The sequence below is a fragment of the Phyllosticta citribraziliensis genome (genome assembly GCF_038025025.1).
Source record: "Phyllosticta citribraziliensis strain CPC 17464 chromosome Unknown J3D65scaffold_1, whole genome shotgun sequence".
Taxonomy (NCBI): Eukaryota; Fungi; Ascomycota; class Dothideomycetes; order Botryosphaeriales; family Phyllostictaceae; genus Phyllosticta; species Phyllosticta citribraziliensis.
Window position 1 is genome coordinate 740938 of NW_027117338.1, and position 16557 is coordinate 757494.

At 56.1% G+C, this 16557-nt stretch overlaps 4 protein-coding genes across 4 annotated transcripts; all 4 read left to right on the forward strand.

The window, feature by feature from the left end:
* Positions 1-5015: 5015 nt before the first annotated feature.
* J3D65DRAFT_608966 (uncharacterized protein) lies at positions 5016-5608 on the forward strand. The gene has a single exon (XM_066798644.1). The coding sequence runs from the start codon at positions 5259-5261 to the stop codon at positions 5538-5540; it is 282 nt and encodes a 93-aa protein (XP_066659483.1). The 5' UTR covers positions 5016-5258; the 3' UTR covers positions 5541-5608.
* Positions 5287-8037, forward strand: J3D65DRAFT_608969 (general substrate transporter). Its single transcript, XM_066798645.1, has 9 exons — positions 5287-5534; positions 5588-5706; positions 5761-6027; positions 6080-6518; positions 6580-6698; positions 6756-6946; positions 6998-7048; positions 7249-7449; positions 7507-8037. The coding sequence occupies exons 2-9, from the start codon at positions 5633-5635 to the stop codon at positions 7674-7676; spliced, it is 1512 nt and encodes a 503-aa protein (XP_066659484.1). The 5' UTR covers positions 5287-5534; positions 5588-5632; the 3' UTR covers positions 7677-8037.
* Positions 8038-8218: 181 nt separating this feature from the next.
* Positions 8219-10009, forward strand: J3D65DRAFT_608973 (meiotic expression up-regulated protein 14). The gene is made up of 5 exons (XM_066798646.1): positions 8219-8480; positions 8658-8791; positions 8854-9037; positions 9106-9418; positions 9477-10009. Exons 1-5 carry the CDS (start codon positions 8363-8365, stop codon positions 9787-9789), a joined length of 1062 nt encoding a protein of 353 aa, XP_066659485.1. The 5' UTR covers positions 8219-8362; the 3' UTR covers positions 9790-10009.
* Positions 10010-10495: 486 nt separating this feature from the next.
* Positions 10496-16422, forward strand: J3D65DRAFT_581305 (putative ABC bile acid transporter; the record flags this gene model as incomplete). The annotated part of the gene is made up of 4 exons (XM_066797713.1): positions 10496-11398; positions 11786-12750; positions 12799-14853; positions 15003-16422. The coding sequence occupies exons 1-4, from the start codon at positions 10880-10882 to the stop codon at positions 16420-16422; spliced, it is 4959 nt and encodes a 1652-aa protein (XP_066659486.1). The 5' UTR covers positions 10496-10879.
* Between the last annotated feature and the right edge of the window lie 135 nt (positions 16423-16557).

Below are 16557 nucleotides of genomic sequence, written 5' to 3' on the forward strand. Positions count from 1 at the left end.
AAGCGGCGTCGGATCATGGGCCATCCTGTTCACCGCCAGCGCCAGCCGCCAAGGGGTCCCCCCAGCCGGCAGGAAGGAGCGGGAAAAGTCTGGATAAATCAATACTCCGATCCGATTGGCAACGGACCGGACCTGAATTCCGTCGGATTTCAGCTGTGCCTCCAACACCTTTGATCCACCAACCAATGCGACTCCTCCCAGTGCCAAAACAAACCGCTCTCGCTGAAAGACGCGCCGAAGGAGAGTCATCCCGCTGACCAAGAACTCGCTCGCATCTCACTCTCGTACAAAATGTCCAAATACAAATGTCCATACTCAAAACGGTGCAATTCAAACACCGTGGGGCCTCCCTAGCTGGACAATGTTCATCGAATGTTACGTCAATCTCGACAAAAACGAATAGCTCGACCCCGTCGTGGAAAGAGACGAATTACGCCCATGGCGGATGGAACCGCGGTCTCCGTCACTAGATGACTGCTCCGACGTACGGCGGTTTGCTGCCCCAAGCAAGGCTGTTGCTGCAGGACGTTTCTCCTTCACATGCCTTTTGACGACTCCTCTGACTTCCTGGCTGCTCCTGTCTGCAACCTTTTTTGCGTCTCGCCCAAGATTGTCCTTGGTACCAGCATCTGCTCCTCTTTGCAACAGGATCTCGACGTTTGCTTGCAGTCTCTTCTCAATGGCGACGTGAAGAGGGGTCCGCCCAGCACAATCCTTTGCTTCAAGGTCGCCGCGAAGATTCAAAAGGATGCCTATGATCCCTGTGTCGCCTGCTTTGCCGGCCGCAATATGGAGCACCGTTTCGCTGGCCTTGTTTCCCATATTGACTATGCCATCTTTGCTGGACAGGATCGATATCACATCCTGGTTGCAATTCTTGTTTACTGCTCGATGCAAAGCAGTGTTGCCGGCCCGGTCAACGGCGTCGACAGGGGCATGTACCGTGACCAAGAGGTCAACCACCTCTGCGTGTCCTTCTTCGGCAGCGTACATGAGCGGAGTCGCTCCTGTCGACGTTCTTGCATCAATGTCCGCCTCCTTCTCCAAAAGCGACCGCACTACCGATGGAGAGCCGCTGCGGGCAGCAATCAAGAGAGGGGTGTAGCTGCAATCTCCGAGTCTTGCGTCCGGAGACCAGGTCCTCGGGCCCCGGGTTTCGGTATTGGCGTCGTTTTCAAGAAGCAGCTTCACTAGCCCTGGATGTCTGCGATCCGCCGCCCTTTGTAAAGGCGTCCATCCCCAAGTTGGTGCATCCACGTGGGCCTTCTTGTTCAGCAGAATCGCTGCAATGGACTCGTTACTGCACTCCACAGCATGCATCAGAGGAGTCATCCCCTGAGAGCACCTAATCTCTGGGTCTGCCCCACGCAGTAAAAGAATCTGGACGAGGTCTTCGTTGGATGTTTGCACAGCCCGAATCAGCGGAGTGGCGCCATCAGGCAGGCGTGAATCTTTGCCGATGCGGTCCGCAAGCAAGTAAGCGATTTCCGATCGTTTGTACGTGACTGCTTTGTCAAAGGCCTCGATGGCGAGGCTTCTCTGGATTTTCTTGTCCAACACAGTGTGGAGCACGGCTGGTACAGCGCGATCGTCATTCTCGACAATAACATGCTCCAGCGCGCTTTGGGGCGAGAACTCTGGCGATTGAGGATCGAAACCTGCGGAAATCAAGGACTCTATGCCGCTGCTGTGGCTGCTACGTCGACTCGACGCGGTGGCTTCGCTTGGTTTACGTGCCAATCCAGCTTCGGCGTTGTCTCCAAGATACATGTCTCGGAAGCTACCGGCCATTATGTGCTCGCCCTGCTGCTGGAAGATCTGTACGAGCAGCCGGATGGACTCGAACAAGATTGGATCCTCTTTCTCGAGCAAATCGACTTGCCCAATGAATGATCTCTTCGCATAACGGACGGCATGCTTCAGATCTTGCTGTAGCAAGTAAATTTTGGAAAGCCAGTAGTACCACCTGCATTCGTCAAGTCGTCGTTGGATATTTTCCTGCGTCTTTTCGCCTTCGTTCGGAGATCCAGGGAGTCTTCGTTGGCTGTCTCGATCAGACTTTCCTCTCTCGTCCGAACGAGCCGCAATGAGCCCTTTATAAATGTCTTTTGCATCGTCCAGCTTCCCCTGTTTGTAGTACACTTCTCCCAGCTGCTCTCTTACTTTGATCCTATCAAATGTAATGCCGTGCTTCCTCTCCCCTTCCTCGAGATGCTCAATCATCTTCATCAAAGAGTTTTCCGCTCTGTTGAAGTTCCCCGCCTGCAACTCATCCCGGGCCGCTAATCGGAATCTCTCTACAAGTCGGGCATTTACGTTCGCAGGGAAGTGGTCCTCGTAGTCGGGGTCGGGGTCGGAATCAGAGTCCGGGCTATCCGGAGTCAAACTGAGCTCTTGCTGGAAGTTGCGTAGCTTTTCTTCCAACGGCATTCCATCCAGTTCCCACGGGTCAGTCCTCCAGGCTCGTGTCGAATTCTTTCTCTCGTGCACCGACCTACTGTCGGACCTAATGGACGAAGCCAGCTTCACGCTGGCACATGCGCTTGCGCTAATACTCGCGATTTCGCTGGCGGCTTCGGCAGATTCCATGAACTTCTCAAAGTCCGCCACTGCTCTTTCCTCTTCTTGGATGTCCGTCTGGCTCAAATCGACGTCTTGGATCTCGAATTGGCTGGTCGGTTCTTTGGAACACAAAGAATTTTTGACGTCTTGAATGCGAGCCTTCAGCTCTTCAAGCTCAAACCTTATGGTGCCATGATTCTGCGCTGCCGTCATTCTACAGATTTGGTCAGCAATTCTGACCAAATAATCCTGTCTGTCGATCGTTCACATCTCGCAAAGGCCGGGACGACTGCCTCGTTATACTCGACAAGGTTTTGTGGAAAACTCACAAATTTACCAGCTGCAGCAACACTTGCAACGCATGCGTGTGAGACTTGACATGTCTTCTCAAATTCGCAACAGTGTGCGACTTCATGTTGAGCCGAAGCTGCGTTATTGGCATCCTCCCGAGGCCTTGCCGAGCTGAAATGTTCGCAAGAACAGAGTTGAGTTTCTTCAAAGTCTTATCGCAACGGCTTAGCAGGGTTTTGATATTTTTCCAGTACTCGTCGAGCTCGTCCATGGACTGAGTGCGCATAGTTGAATGGACTAGCTGGGAGACATCACGGAGCATCCGGATTTCGATCAGCATGCTTTCGATGGTCGTGTCAACATGCTTTGAATCGTCGACGAAGCGCCCCAAAGTGTTGATTAGAGTGCCGCATAGCGAGGCTATCTGGGCCGTGCTAGCGAGGACTGATAGTGGATCCATATCGCAAAGATGATGCGAGGCAATCAACGGGACGCTCGGTCCCCCCAAAAGTCTGGGGAAAGATGGTCTGGAGAATGCGGAGAGAGGTGCGGAGGGCCCTCATGGCACCAGGAACAGCTGAGCCTCCACGTCTGTATGCAGCAACGGCAATGCTAACGTGGACCTGCGCCGCTGATGGCAAAAGGAATAGAAAGGGCTTACCGGAGCTAGAGTCACCGAAATACACCGCTGTCGTTTAGGCGACAGCTGCCTGATATGCGCCTTCGACTCTCCTGGCCAATGATGCACAGCGATGCGTTTCGCACGCGCATCCGTCACTCCAGCTCTGGAAGCGAGTCCGTGTCACGAGATGCCCTAACTCGAGTAACGGCGCCTGGCACTTTGATGCCAACGCATTCCTCACCGGGGCCCCGAAAAACCAGCTCGCGTGCCACGCCCATCGCAGGAATTCGCAACAGCAATAAAACGGCTTCCATGCTCAAAAGGCTCTGGCTACTGGTCACGCCGGCGGGACTGCCATTATTGTGGAGGCGCAGACCCATTTTTGGACCGCGGGGAACAGCCAGTTGCTGCTGTCAGCGGTGGGTCGACGCCTTTGGGAAAGACTTATAGGGCAACTTTCTCCAATGCAGACGCCATGCACGACGTCCCCTCGCCACAAACAAGTCTCATGCCCCCAGAACAGCCGTTGGCCCCTACATGAAGAAATTTGGCGCAACATCGTAGCGCAAGCTGGGAAAGAGGACACATGTCCCGAAGTCTCGCACTTCAGAAGCCCATCAGGAGAGGTTGCGAACGAAAGTCGGCCGGCTGCTTGGAGCAAAGACGTTCTACCGGAATCCTTCGAGCGCTTGGCCCGACGCGCGCCCCTCCGCATTCTACCCCAGGCGTACCAGGGTGGCAGGCTCCCACAGACGAGCATGCAGCCACCCTCAGCTGTCCTTGGCGAGGCTGAAAGTGTGGAGGGCCATAGGGAAGAGTTGCCCGACTCTCCATGTCAGCGGTCCTCCCATTCTTCAATGCACACTCCCATCCATTCGCCGACTTCTTTCCTTGTCCGCTCCGCCTCTCTTTCGGCATTGGCGCCCTTCGACCCTCCATGAAAGTCCTCGCTGCTGCGTGCGCAGTCGAACAATGAGTCCGCCATTCGAGCTTCAAGGATGGCCTTCGGTGAGTCTTTTTGACGCTAGCGTCACCACTGCCGCTGCTGTACGTACCGGCTTATGCAAATACCAGCAGCCTGGGAACGGGGCCGTGCACCAGAGTCGATTCGACGATCCCGGGGCAGACATCCAAGTCTAGTGAGTCTGGTCAACTAGTATCAACCAAGCCCGGTCCCTGCCATTTGTGGTTCCTTACAGGACTTATACTTTCGACTTGCATTTTGAATAGTTGGAAGATTGATCCACTTGCTCTGATTGGTCGTTTTGCGTCTTATTCTTTCCACGCAACTAGGAAATATACGCTCACTGTTTTGATTTTCCTCGGAGAATTTCTCGTCATCATGTATAAGCTCACTCCTTGAAGTATTGTCAGATTAGTTGAATGAGTCGTTGGTCTCCTTGTGTCTACAAGGCGTTTCACGAGCGGAGACTGTCACCTCGAGCCGCACCTGAATCCCGATCCTTCCCCACACTACACTCGGACATATCTGATCTATGTCCATCCCAACATTTTACTGACCAGACTCCACGTACGGCAGCATTGACAATCCGCTCGACGGCCGAACACCCGAAGAACTCGAAGAAGACGTCATCGTCTTCAGAGACAAGTACGGCCTCACAGACGTGATCAACCTCGAGCTGCTACAAAATGGGGCTCGCATAGCGCAAAGCCCTCGACTATTCGAGGCGATCGAGGGTCTGACAGAAGAGGAGAAGCAGGCTCTGCGGGATGAGCAGACGAAGCTGTGGAAGCAGCCGCGCGATCTTTGGCTGACCATTGGATGCACCTCGATCGCGGCGGCTTTGCAGTGAGTCTTCTTCTCTTTGTTTCTTCTGGGTCAGAGGGCTCTCCTGCTGGCCTCAATCAAGAAATAGGAGGCTTGCTGTATTTGCCTCTGGAAAACACAGATGATCTCGCTGCCGGTTCATGGTGCACATGCTCACTTGACCGCTCACTGTATTCATTGTCCTGGGAAGCTTGGATTCTTCCTATCCATCGCCATCAGATTTGGTCCTCTGTTTGCTTGTTCAATCTGACAAAACTCTCCAGGGGCTGGGTATGACGAGACCCAACATCAATGAAACGGCGCACACCTAACGAGTCATACAGGACCAGACCGGATCATCGGGAGCCAATCTCGCCTGGCCTGGTGAGATGGGGGTCAGCTTCGAGAACGACTGGTTAATCGGGCTGGTCAACTCAGCGCCCTACTTTGCTGCAGCAGTATTGTAAGTCCACTGCACCACGTAAAGTGAGGTAAAGGACAATACTCACCTGTAAAGGGGATGTTGGCTGTCTGATCCGCTCAACAACTACGTCGGTCGACGAGGAACCATATTCTTTGCCACCGTCTTCTGCTTTGGTTCTGTCATTGGCGCTGCCTTTTGTCAGACCTGGCCGCAACTCTTCATCAGCCGTCTCCTGCTTGGGATTGGCATGGGAAGCAAGGCTTCCACAGTGCCCGTCTACGCGGCGGAGAGTGCACCCAGTTTCTTCCGCGGTAGTTTTCTGTGTGCCTGGCAATTTTGGGTTGCCTTGGGCATCTTCCTGTGAGCGGGCCCCTTTCCGGCTGTCTGAAATTTTGGCTCAAAACCGCCTTAGAGGCTTCTCTGCCAACCTGGCGGTCTACCAGATTAGCGATATTGGTTGGCGACTGCAGCTTGGCAGCGCCTTCATCCCCGCCGTCCCACTCCTCGTCCTCATCTGGTACGCTCCCGAATCGCCGCGTTGGTACATCAAGAACAAGTGCTACGCCGCCGCCTACCGCTCACTCAAGCGGCTGCGCAACGTTGAAGTGCAAGCGGCCCGAGACTTTTACTACATGCATGTGCAGATTGAGATGGAAGCGCGCGTCATGGCAGAGCGCGGGGCGCCCCTGGAGAACCCGCACTACAGAGAACGCACGCCGGTTGGGCGCGACTTGCAGAAGGCTGGACAGTACATCCGGCGGTTTTTGCAACTGTTTACCATCGATCGTGTCCGACAGGCGACGTTGGCTGCGCATACGGTCATGATTGCTCAGCAGATGTGCGGCATCAATGTAAAACACCACTAGGTTCCGCATCATCGGCGCGTCAAGACACTGACGAGACGAACCATAGATCATGGCGTTCTACGGCGCATCCATTTTCTTCACGCCCGAATCATCGACCGACTACAAGAGCCACGACGCTCGCACGGCGCTGCTCGTCTCCTGGGGTTTTGGGCTGGTCAACTTTGTGTTCGTCGCGCCGGCTTTCATTTCATATCAGACAACATACTAATTCGTACGCGTCAGCTTTGCCCTGCCCGCCGTCCACCGCATCGACACGCTGGGACGCCGCACGTTGCTGCTCGTGACTTTTCCAGGCATGGCACTCACGTTGCTTGGGGCAGCGTTTTGTTTCAAGATCCCCGACGGCCAAAGTCAACTCGGCGCGGTTACTTTGTTCATCTTTTTATTCGCGGCTTTTTATTCGCCTGGCGAGGGTATGTTAGTGCTTGTCGCGTGAGACGATTTGAGATGTTGATGATGTATAGGGCCGGTGCCGTTTACGTATTGCGCAGAAGCATTTCCCCTGTCTCATCGAGGTAAGCCTTAACAACATCGGGTACCGAGATTTGGAGTCAAGAATCGTGGCACACAAGTCCTCTCTGCAACAGTTCTCTGAGTCTCCAGCAAGGAGCATATGTTGCCCCTATCCCTGCATTCTCTTTCAAATCGTACAACCGCGTCTTTGCACAAAGTCCCTGGAAAAGCATTCCTCGTAATCATGCTAACTCGAGGATAGAGGTCGGCATGAGTTTTGCCGTTGCGACGAACCTCTTCTGGGCGGGGATTCTCGCACTCGTCTATCCCAAAATGAGCTCGGCGCTTACGCCGACCGGCGCGTTGGGGCTATTCGCAGGGCTCAATGTCGTCGCCTTTGTGATGATATTTCTGTGGGTTCCCGAGACCAAACAGAGGACGCTCGAGGAACTCAACGCCATATGTAAGGTTTCCAGCGACGAGTTTGGGAGTCGACGGACAAGTTGCTGACCAGGAGCAGTCGAGGTGCCAACGAGGCGGCACATGCGCTACCAGATAATGAAGACGATCCCGTGGCTTTGGAGACGCTACGTGCTGCGCAAAGACGCGGACAAAGAACCGCTCTACGTGTTTAATCGAGAAAAGGGAGAAGCGCAGCGGGATAGGGCCTCTAGGCGCGAACAGCTGTAACCACAATGCCCATGCACGGTGGCGTAGGTTGGTCATGCGTCGGCGCAGCTTTTTCCAGCTCAGAAAGGGTGGTGCTGGTGACACGGTGTTGGTCGACGCCGTCAGCCGCGGGCATTGGGCGATGACACAGGTGGTACCGCTAAACATGGGTTTTGCGGCGCGAGGCTTTTGGCGAGTGCGTGCTCCAGGCCACTGTTCACATCAACTAGCTTCTCTTGGTCGTGGTGCGCCGTCATTTTTGGACCCTTGCAGCTGTCAACATGATGGCGTGTGGGTGACGGAAGGGTAATCCTTTGGCAGGGCGTCTTTGGAGTAGTATGTCGGCAGGATTTGGCCATGATCGGAAAAGCAATTGCGCAGGATCGAAACGTTTGATTGTTTACGTGAAGCAGACGACTTGTTGGTGTAGAAACGCGATGGGCGGGGATAATGCACCGTAGTGTGGAGAGCGGAAGGGCCGCACCGGAGGAGCGGCATGACATCACTGGCTGAGGCCTCGTCATATCATGACCCAACGCAGGTCAGGTCTCGCCCTTTCCGGTTCCAAGACTTCCGTCGCCTTGTTCGCTCTACAAAACAACAACCATCCCCGCGAAGATCGCCCAACACTTCCATTACTCTGCCAATCTTCCTGCCCCACACCAGCTGCATCTCAGAGCATTGCCTCGCGCCCATCCATCGCCACCATGCATCGCACCTACTCGCTGCGCCAGTCGCGCGTCCCTACGGCGTCGCAAGTCCAGAACCCGCCGCCGCCTCCCTCGTCCACCAAGTCCGGTCGCTTCTTTGGCAGGGCCAACATCGGTGCGTACTCGTCGCCACCATCCGTCGCGAGTCCGGGAGATCCGCAGCAGTCTGGGCATCAGCGTCGCTGGCTTCGCGAAGCACCCGACCAGCACTCGCGACTCCCGGAACATGTCGCACGACTGGAGCATAATCGCACGACAAAGGCGTGAGCATTGCTAATATGGCGCTTTGCAGGACACTCGTTCCGCCACAAGACGGCCGGCGCGTTCGGCCCCGATCTGGCCAAGAAGCTGTCGCAACTGGTCAAGATGGAGAAGAACGTCATGCGCAGCATGGAGCTCGTCAGTCGTGAGCGCATGGAAGTTGCTGTAAGTACAGACGTTGGTGAATGATGTGCAACGCGCAGATGCTAATACGTGGTGGCGCGCAGCAACAACTGTCCATCTGGGGCGAAGGCTGCGACGACGACGTGTCAGACGTTACGGACAAGCTCGGTGTCCTCATTTACGAAATCGGCGAGCTCGAGGACCAGTTCATTGACCGCTACGACCAATACCGTGTGACAATCAAGAGCATTCGCAACATTGAGGCTTCGGTCCAGCCTAGCCGCGACAGTACGTCATTTCGTTACACTTGGGCTCGACCGGAGACGAAATGCAGATGGGCTGACAATCGCGAACAGGGAAGCAAAAGATCACGGATCAGATTGCCCAGCTGAAGTACAAGGAGCCCAACTCTCCGCGCATCGTCGTCCTCGAACAAGAGCTGGTCCGCGCCGAAGCTGAGTCACTTGTCGCTGAAGCGCAATTGTCGAACATTACTCGCGAGAAGTTGAAGGCTGCCTTTACGTACCAGTTCGACGCTTTGCGCGAGCACTGCGAGAAGCTCGCCATTATTGCAGGCTACGGCAAGCACCTGCTGGAGCTTGTCGACGATACTCCTGTGACTCCGGGCGAGACTAGACCCGCGTACGATGGTTACGAAGCTAGCAAGGCGTAAGTTCTGGAAGGACAGTCATGAGAATATAGCGCGAGAGGCTAACAAGAAACATAGCATCATTCAAGACTGTGAGGATGCTCTTACGAGCTGGGTAGAGCAGAATGCAGTCGTCAAGTCCAACCTCTCGACCCGTTCCCGTACGCTTTCGCAGCGCCGTCATTCGCGAGCTCGACGATCCAACGGGGAAGGGCTCGACCTCTCTGGGCAGGACCAGCCGCTTGAGGGCCGCGAGTCGGGGATCTGGGTACCAGCGTCGGAGCATGGGGCGCGCGACAGCTACGAGGACGAGGAGGACGAGGAGGATGCGCCGAGCACCATTACCAGCGAGCAAAGAGGGCGTGAGGAGGAGAGGAGCGTTGCCGTTTAAGGGGGGAGGGGTTCATGGCGGGATTGCTCGTGTGGAGCGCGGAAGCAGTAATGTCGTATATACCCTTGGGTCTGACGGACGGACGGATGGCCGGGCAGGTTTCTCATTGGTCTGATGATGGAGTTGGGAAGGAGTCGAACGGATTTGAAGTTTTGTTCTTTGCATGTACCAGTTGATGTGATTCGTTCGTGAACAGAATTGGTTCAAAATTGACATTGGGTTTGGTCAGCAAAAGCATGAGTGCAGAGTGACGAGGAATGAGGCGTATACCTTACAGTCGGGGGCCTCGGACCCTCGTTCCAAGCAAAGGGGTCCAGATAAGCAGCAGTAGGCCCGAGGGCAGCAGACAAGGGCAACCCGGCGGCGGAGCTCGCACGCGCGCTGCTCCGGCCATGGCCGTTGGTGCGTTGGAAACTGCTGCTCTGTCGTCGTTTGCTTTTGCTTTTGTTTTTGCCCTCTACCTAACTAAGCTTGGAATCCAGCGGTGACGGTTGTTGGCCACGGCTGATTGTAAGGAATTCGTATTCGAAGCGGCCCGGCCAGAAAACTTGCAGCAGTAGTGGGGAGCGTCGCCATGCTCACCGCATCGAGGCTGCGGCGCGCGTGTGCAGACGCGAGAGCAAGCGAGACGCGAGATAATCGGAGCAGGTGCCAAGCCATGTACATACCCAGGTACTGTCAGTAGCTGCAGCTGATGGGGAGGAGTTGATAGCACTAGGTAGGACATCATCGCCGTTCAGTGTGTCGCCAACGCCAACGGACCATCCCGCGAGCGGCGCTGCCCTCAAAGAGACGTCCTTCACTTCCCCTCCACTGCCATCCACCTTCACCCTTCACCCATCTTCTTCTGCACTTTTTCCTCTCTCGCCCTCCCCTGCCTCTCCTCCGCTCGTCCTCTCGTCGACCTGACTCATTGATGCGCCACCTGCGCACCATGACTGTATTCCAACCTTGAACCCCCACGCCCGCTCAGCAATTCGCGCAGGGAAAAAAATATTCAACACTATTCCGTACTCCAACTCGCCCAGTATATAGTCCTGGCAGCGTGCGCGCGCTCCAAGCCGACCTCTCCCCCATCGCAACCACCACCATGGCGGCAATGTCCGCCCCATTCGCCCCATTCGCCCGCGCGTTGCTCCTCCAAACAACGACGCCTCGTGGCGACACAAACGCGCCCCCAGACCTGCTCTCCGCGCCGCAACAGCAAACGCCTTTCCAATCTGTGCAGCCATCCAGCTCCGGCTCTGGCTTCTCTCCCAAGCTCCCACTCGCAATAGCCACCGCCGCGCTCGCCATCCTCTCCCTCAATGCCACCATTAGCATCGTGCAGACGTTGCGCCTGCGCCGCCGCGCCCCCAAGCTGGACACGGCTCCGCCCGATGCGCGCGCCGTTGCTACGGGCAAGGCTGCCTACGCCGACGCCGACGGCGTTGCTACGCCTGATGCCGTGGCGAGGTACGGGTGCGCGCTGAAGGTGAGACTGGCCCTGTTGGCTGGCGTGGCTGCGGCGGGCTTCGCAGTTGCGGTTGCGAGGGCTGTTGTCGGCGTGCTGGAGCATCGGGAGGACGGATTTCTGTGCGTAGTGCAGTGGGTGACCGCGGGGTTGTGGGTAAGTTCATTCTGTTTTGCCTTTACCGACGTTCTCCTCCCCCCATGTTCCATTGCTCCTTCTTGCATCTGGCACCATGGCTCTATGGCTCCGGTTCGTTATAAAATCGTCAAGAAAAAGCTTCGGGAGAATGTTTTGGTTGTCTGCATGCCCTTTCGAAAGGCTTGGATATCTCTTCCTCCTCATTAGGACCAAGCAGAATCTCTTCACATCGGCAACTTTTTGAGCAGCGGGCACTGAGAGCCTTGTCTGAAAATTGCGGTTTCAAGTTGTTGGGTAGAACTTTTTCAATGTGATGGGTATCTCACAGCTTCTCCCCTGGCCTGTCTTGTCGCAACCATTCTCTTTCACGCAAATCGTAGCTTGAACACGTCTGACTTTGGTTAGTTGCCTCTCACTATCCAAGCCATCGAATTATCAGTAGAAAAAGAGCCTGTGCGGAGATACAATTTGGCAATCAACAACGCCGCAATATATCTCATCTCCCTCGCCATATATTGCTACGTTGACGACTTCCGAACGCTCCCCAAGAGCCTCCTAGGCCTCTCCATAGCACGCGTGGCCCTAGCCCTTACCGGATTAATACTCTGCACACTGGTCCCACGACGTCCTCATGTCGAATACAAAGGCTGTCCCGTGGACACCGCACGCAGCGCCTCTGCCTTCTCACGCCACACGTACGGCTGGTTGACGCCACTGCTGTCCTTTGCCTCCAAGCAGGGCTTCCTGAACCAGTCTGATCTGCCAACCCTCGACAGCCACGCCCGCTCGCGCGACCTGCACGATGCTTTTGTGGCGTCCAAGTACACGGGCCGCCTCTGGAAGAACATTGTTCGCGCGCATCTGTCGGCGTTCATCACGCAGTACGTTGTTGCTGCGTTGTCGGGAATCACGTTCATGGCGCCGCAATATGCCATGTACAAGCTGCTGCAGCTGCTCGAGGCGCGCGATGCCGGTGCAGATGTGACGATAGCGGCGAGCTTGTGGGTCGTGGGACTGGGCGTCGCGGTGCTCGTTGACAATCACATTGACAATTGGCGCTGGTGGTTGAGCTACGGCAGTCTCAATGTGCCAATCCGCGTACAACTCAGCGCGCTGATTTTTGCAAAGAGCATGCGCAGGAAGGAGACCAAGGGCGTGAGGAAGGATGCAGATGATGAAAAGGAAGACGCCGATGGGGAAAAGGGCAATGAAGAGGATGAAGACGCACTCAAGCAGACGCAGCAGGGCACGATCAATCTGGTCGGTGTGGATTCCAAGAGAATTGCGGATTTCAGCACCTACCAGGCCATCGTCTGGAGCGCGGTCATTAAGTTGACGCTGGCTTTCGTCTTTATCTACAAGCTTGTCGGGTAAGTGACGCTGCTTTCAGTATTGGAGAACATTTCTAACCCTTCCAGATGGGAGGCACTCCTAGCTGGTATCGCCGCTCAGATTTGCGTGCTGCCACTCAATTCCTATTTTGCCCGGCGCTACGCCAGTGCCCAAAACGACCTCATGTCAGCCCGCGACAAGAAGCTCGCCGTCCTGAATGAGGCATTGACCGGCATTCGACAAATCAAGTTCAGCGCGCTGGAACAGCAGTGGCAGAAGAAAATTCAGGAGTACAGAGAGACTGAACTCAAGATTGTTTGGAGAGTCTTTGTCTCCGACACGTTTCTCATTTTCTGCTGGATCTTTGGGCCCTACATGCTCTCAGCAGTGACTTTGGCTGTGCACGCTTTGGTCTACAAGCACCTCTACCCGTCGATTGCTTTCACTACCATTGGCATCCTCGGTCAAATTGAAGGCACCCTAGCCTTTGTTCCCGAAATCATCGCGATGGGCATTGACTCCTGGGTTTCTGTCAAGAGAATCGAAGAATATCTCAACGCTCCTGAGAAGCCTTCAAACACCATCCCCGGCGACGAAATTTCCTTCAAGCACGCTAACATTGCGTGGCCTTCCGACTCGGAGAAGAACGAAGAGTCGTTTGTCCTCCGCGATCTCGACTTTACCTTTCCAACAGGCAAGCTCAGCGTCATCTCTGGCCGCACTGGCAGCGGCAAGACCCTCTTGCTCAAGGCCATTCTCGGCGAGGTCGACGTTCTCTCGGGATCCATAGTCGTCCCGCAAGCCCTGCCCGTCGAGAAGCGCTACGACCACAAGGCCAACCCGTCGAACTGGATCATTCCATCGACCATTGCTTTTGTCAGCCAACAACCATGGATCGAGAACCACACTTTCCGCGACAACATTCTCTTCGGCCTACCATACGACGAGACGCGCTACAACAAAGTCATCCAAGCTTGTGCTTTGGACCCAGATCTGAAGTTGCTTTCTGACGGAGACAAAACCGAAATTGGTGCCCAAGGAATCAATCTGAGTGGAGGGCAGAAATGGCGCATCACTCTTGCTCGTGCTCTCTACTCTCGCGCCGGGATCCTCCTTATGGACGACATCTTCAGCGCCGTCGACGCACACGTTGGCCGCCACATCTTCGAACACGCGCTGACGGGCGAGCTGGGATACGGGCGGACCCGCATTGTCGTCACACACCATGTATCGCTTTGCCTGCCACGCACCAATTTCGAAGTGCTCCTGGGCGAAGGTCAGGTTGAGCGCTCAGGCTTGGTAGCTGAACTACGCGAAAATGGTGGGCTGGACGAGATTCTTGAAGAGGAGCGCAACGAGGATGACTTCACGGACGAGTCACCTCTGATTGATGGAAGCAACGGCTACATGTCACCGCGCAGGCGGCGCAGCTCAGCCGTCCGACGGGGCAGCCTTTCGGCAGCGTTGGAGAACGGTAACGGCATCGGCCGCGTCAGACGTGCATCCAGAGTCAGCGAGCGGTCGGCTCTCATCGACGACGGAGGCCACATGCACCTCGACTCTGGGCCCAAGAACGTCCCCAAAAAGTTCACAGAGGAAGAGACCAAGATGAAGGGCAAGGTGTTGCTGTCCGTGTACCGACACTACATCAAGGCTGGCGGCGGCTACTGGTTCTGGGCCGGCATCGTGCTGGCGTTTTGCGTCATCCAGGCGCTGATTCTCGGCCGCTCGTGGTGGCTCACCATCTGGACGGGGCAATACAAGACACAAGAAGCCTCCACAGGCATCATCGCACGCCTCCTCCAATATCCCGTCCGGACCCCTTACCACTCGCAGGCCCTGACGCGCGACACGAACTTCTATGTCGGCGTTTACATGCTCATTTCGGTCAGCATCTCGCTGTTTGGCACCATCCGCTACTACGTCGTCTTTTGTGGCTCAATTCGTGCCAGCAGGAAGCTTTTTGACGATTTGGTTTACGCTGTCCTCCGCGCCCCTATGCGCTGGCTTGATACGGTGCCCACTGGGCGCATCCTAAATCGCTTCACGGCCGACTTTAGTGCCATCGATATGGAGCAGGCGAGTGGCTTTTCGTTCATGCTGTTCCACATGCTGCTCGTGGTTGGCATTATTGTTGCTGGGTAAGTCGATTCTGTTCTCTGTTCACTAGTCGATTCTTTGTGGTGTTGTATATTCGAGGAGCGTGAATACTCCTTGTCCCTTCTGCCTTTCCACTCCTGACAACGATCCCGTTCCTGTTTTGAATAGGACTTCAACTGACTTTGTACAGCATGATGGTCACGCCAGTCATGATCCTATTCGCCGTCATCCTGTTGGCCCTTTGCTTGCGCTATGCCCTCTTCTACCTCGTCGGCGCGCGCGAAACCAAGCGCCTGGAGAGTTTGGCAAAGAGCCCCATGTTTGAGCTCTTTGGCGCCTCGCTCTCGGGCCTCAGCACCATCCGCGCCTTTGGAAAGACGGCCGACTACATTGATAACATGTTCAATCTGATTGATCGACACGGACAGACCATCTTCTACATGTGGGCCTTCAACCGATGGCTGACATACCGACTAGGCGTCATCGGGGCCGTCTTTTCGCTATCCATGGCCACGTTGATCGTCTCGCTCAGGAGCATCGACGCGGCGCTGGCCGGGTTTGCCCTCGGCTTCACGCTCGAGTACTCGATGGCCGTCGTCTGGATGCTGCGGCAGTACGCCATCGTCGAGCTGGCCATGAACGCAGTCGAAAGAGTTATCGAGTACTCATCAGGGATCGAGACCGAAGATCAAGGCGGCGCACCCGCACCCGCCGCCTGGCCCTCGGAAGGGCGTCTGGAAGTCGACAACCTGGTCGTCAGCTACGCGGCGGACCTGCCACCGGTTCTCAAGGGTGTCAGCTTCAGCGTGCGGCCCAACGAGCGCGTCGGCGTCGTGGGCCGCACGGGGGCGGGCAAGTCGTCCCTGACGCTGGCGCTCTTCCGCTTCCTCGAGGCGCGCGAGGGAAGCATACATATTGACGGGCTCGACATTGCCGCGCTGCGCTTGCACGATGTGCGCTCGCGCCTGGCCATCATCCCGCAGGACCCCGTGCTCTTCTCGGGCACGGTACGGTCCAACCTCGACCCCTTCAACGAGCACACCGACGCCGAGCTGCGCGAGGCGCTGCAGCGCGTCCACCTCGTCTCGCCCGCCGACTACGCCTGCGCCAGCAGCAACGGCAGCGGCAGCGGCAGCGGCAGCGGCAACGGCTCAGCAGCCGAGCAAACAAACACCAACCCCTTCGCATCGCTCAGCACAACAATCTCCGAAGGCGGCGCCAACCTCTCGCAAGGGCAGCGCCAACTGCTCTGCCTGGCGCGCGCCATCATCGCGCGGCCCAAGATCATGATGCTGGACGAGGCGACGTCGGCGGTGGACAAGGCGACGGACGAGCGCATCCAGCGCAGCGTGCGCGAGCAGTTCGACAACAGCACGCTGCTCGTCATTGCGCACCGCTTGAGCACCATTGTCGACTTCGACCGCATCCTCGTTCTGAGCGAGGGCCGCGTCGTCGAGTTTGGCACGCCGCTCGAGTTGATGATGAAGGAGGAGGGCGTGTTTAAGGGGATGGTCAGGGATAGCGGAGAGAGGGGCGTGCTGGAGAGTGTTATTTTTGGGACGGTCGAGGAGGAGGGGGAGGGGGGTGGGGATGAGGAGTTGGTTGTGTAGATGTGGGTCTAGGGGGTTTGAAAGGGGTTGGCTCGGGGGACCCTGTGTCGCGCCCCCTGTTTGGCAGAAAATTACTTGTAAATGCGATTTCGGCTCCTACGACGTTTTTTTTTTTTTTTTTTTTCTTTCGGTTCC

Bases quoted from the DNA above. Each gene is read 5' to 3' on its own strand.
- J3D65DRAFT_608966 (XM_066798644.1), top strand. From the start codon at position 5,259: ATGCACCTCGATCGCGGCGGCTTTGCAGTGAGTCTTCTTCTCTTTGTT.
- J3D65DRAFT_608969 (XM_066798645.1), top strand. From the start codon at position 5,633: ATGGGGGTCAGCTTCGAGAACGACTGGTTAATCGGGCTGGTCAACTCA. The intron at 6,519-6,579 runs GTAAAACACCAC...GACGAACCATAG, and splicing joins AGCAGATGTGCGGCATCAAT to ATCATGGCGTTCTACGGCGC. The intron at 7,450-7,506 runs GTAAGGTTTCCA...GACCAGGAGCAG, and splicing joins CGAGGAACTCAACGCCATAT to TCGAGGTGCCAACGAGGCGG.
- J3D65DRAFT_608973 (XM_066798646.1), top strand. From the start codon at position 8,363: ATGCATCGCACCTACTCGCTGCGCCAGTCGCGCGTCCCTACGGCGTCG. The intron at 8,792-8,853 runs GTAAGTACAGAC...GGTGGCGCGCAG, and splicing joins GTGAGCGCATGGAAGTTGCT to CAACAACTGTCCATCTGGGG. The intron at 9,038-9,105 runs GTACGTCATTTC...AATCGCGAACAG, and splicing joins GGTCCAGCCTAGCCGCGACA to GGAAGCAAAAGATCACGGAT.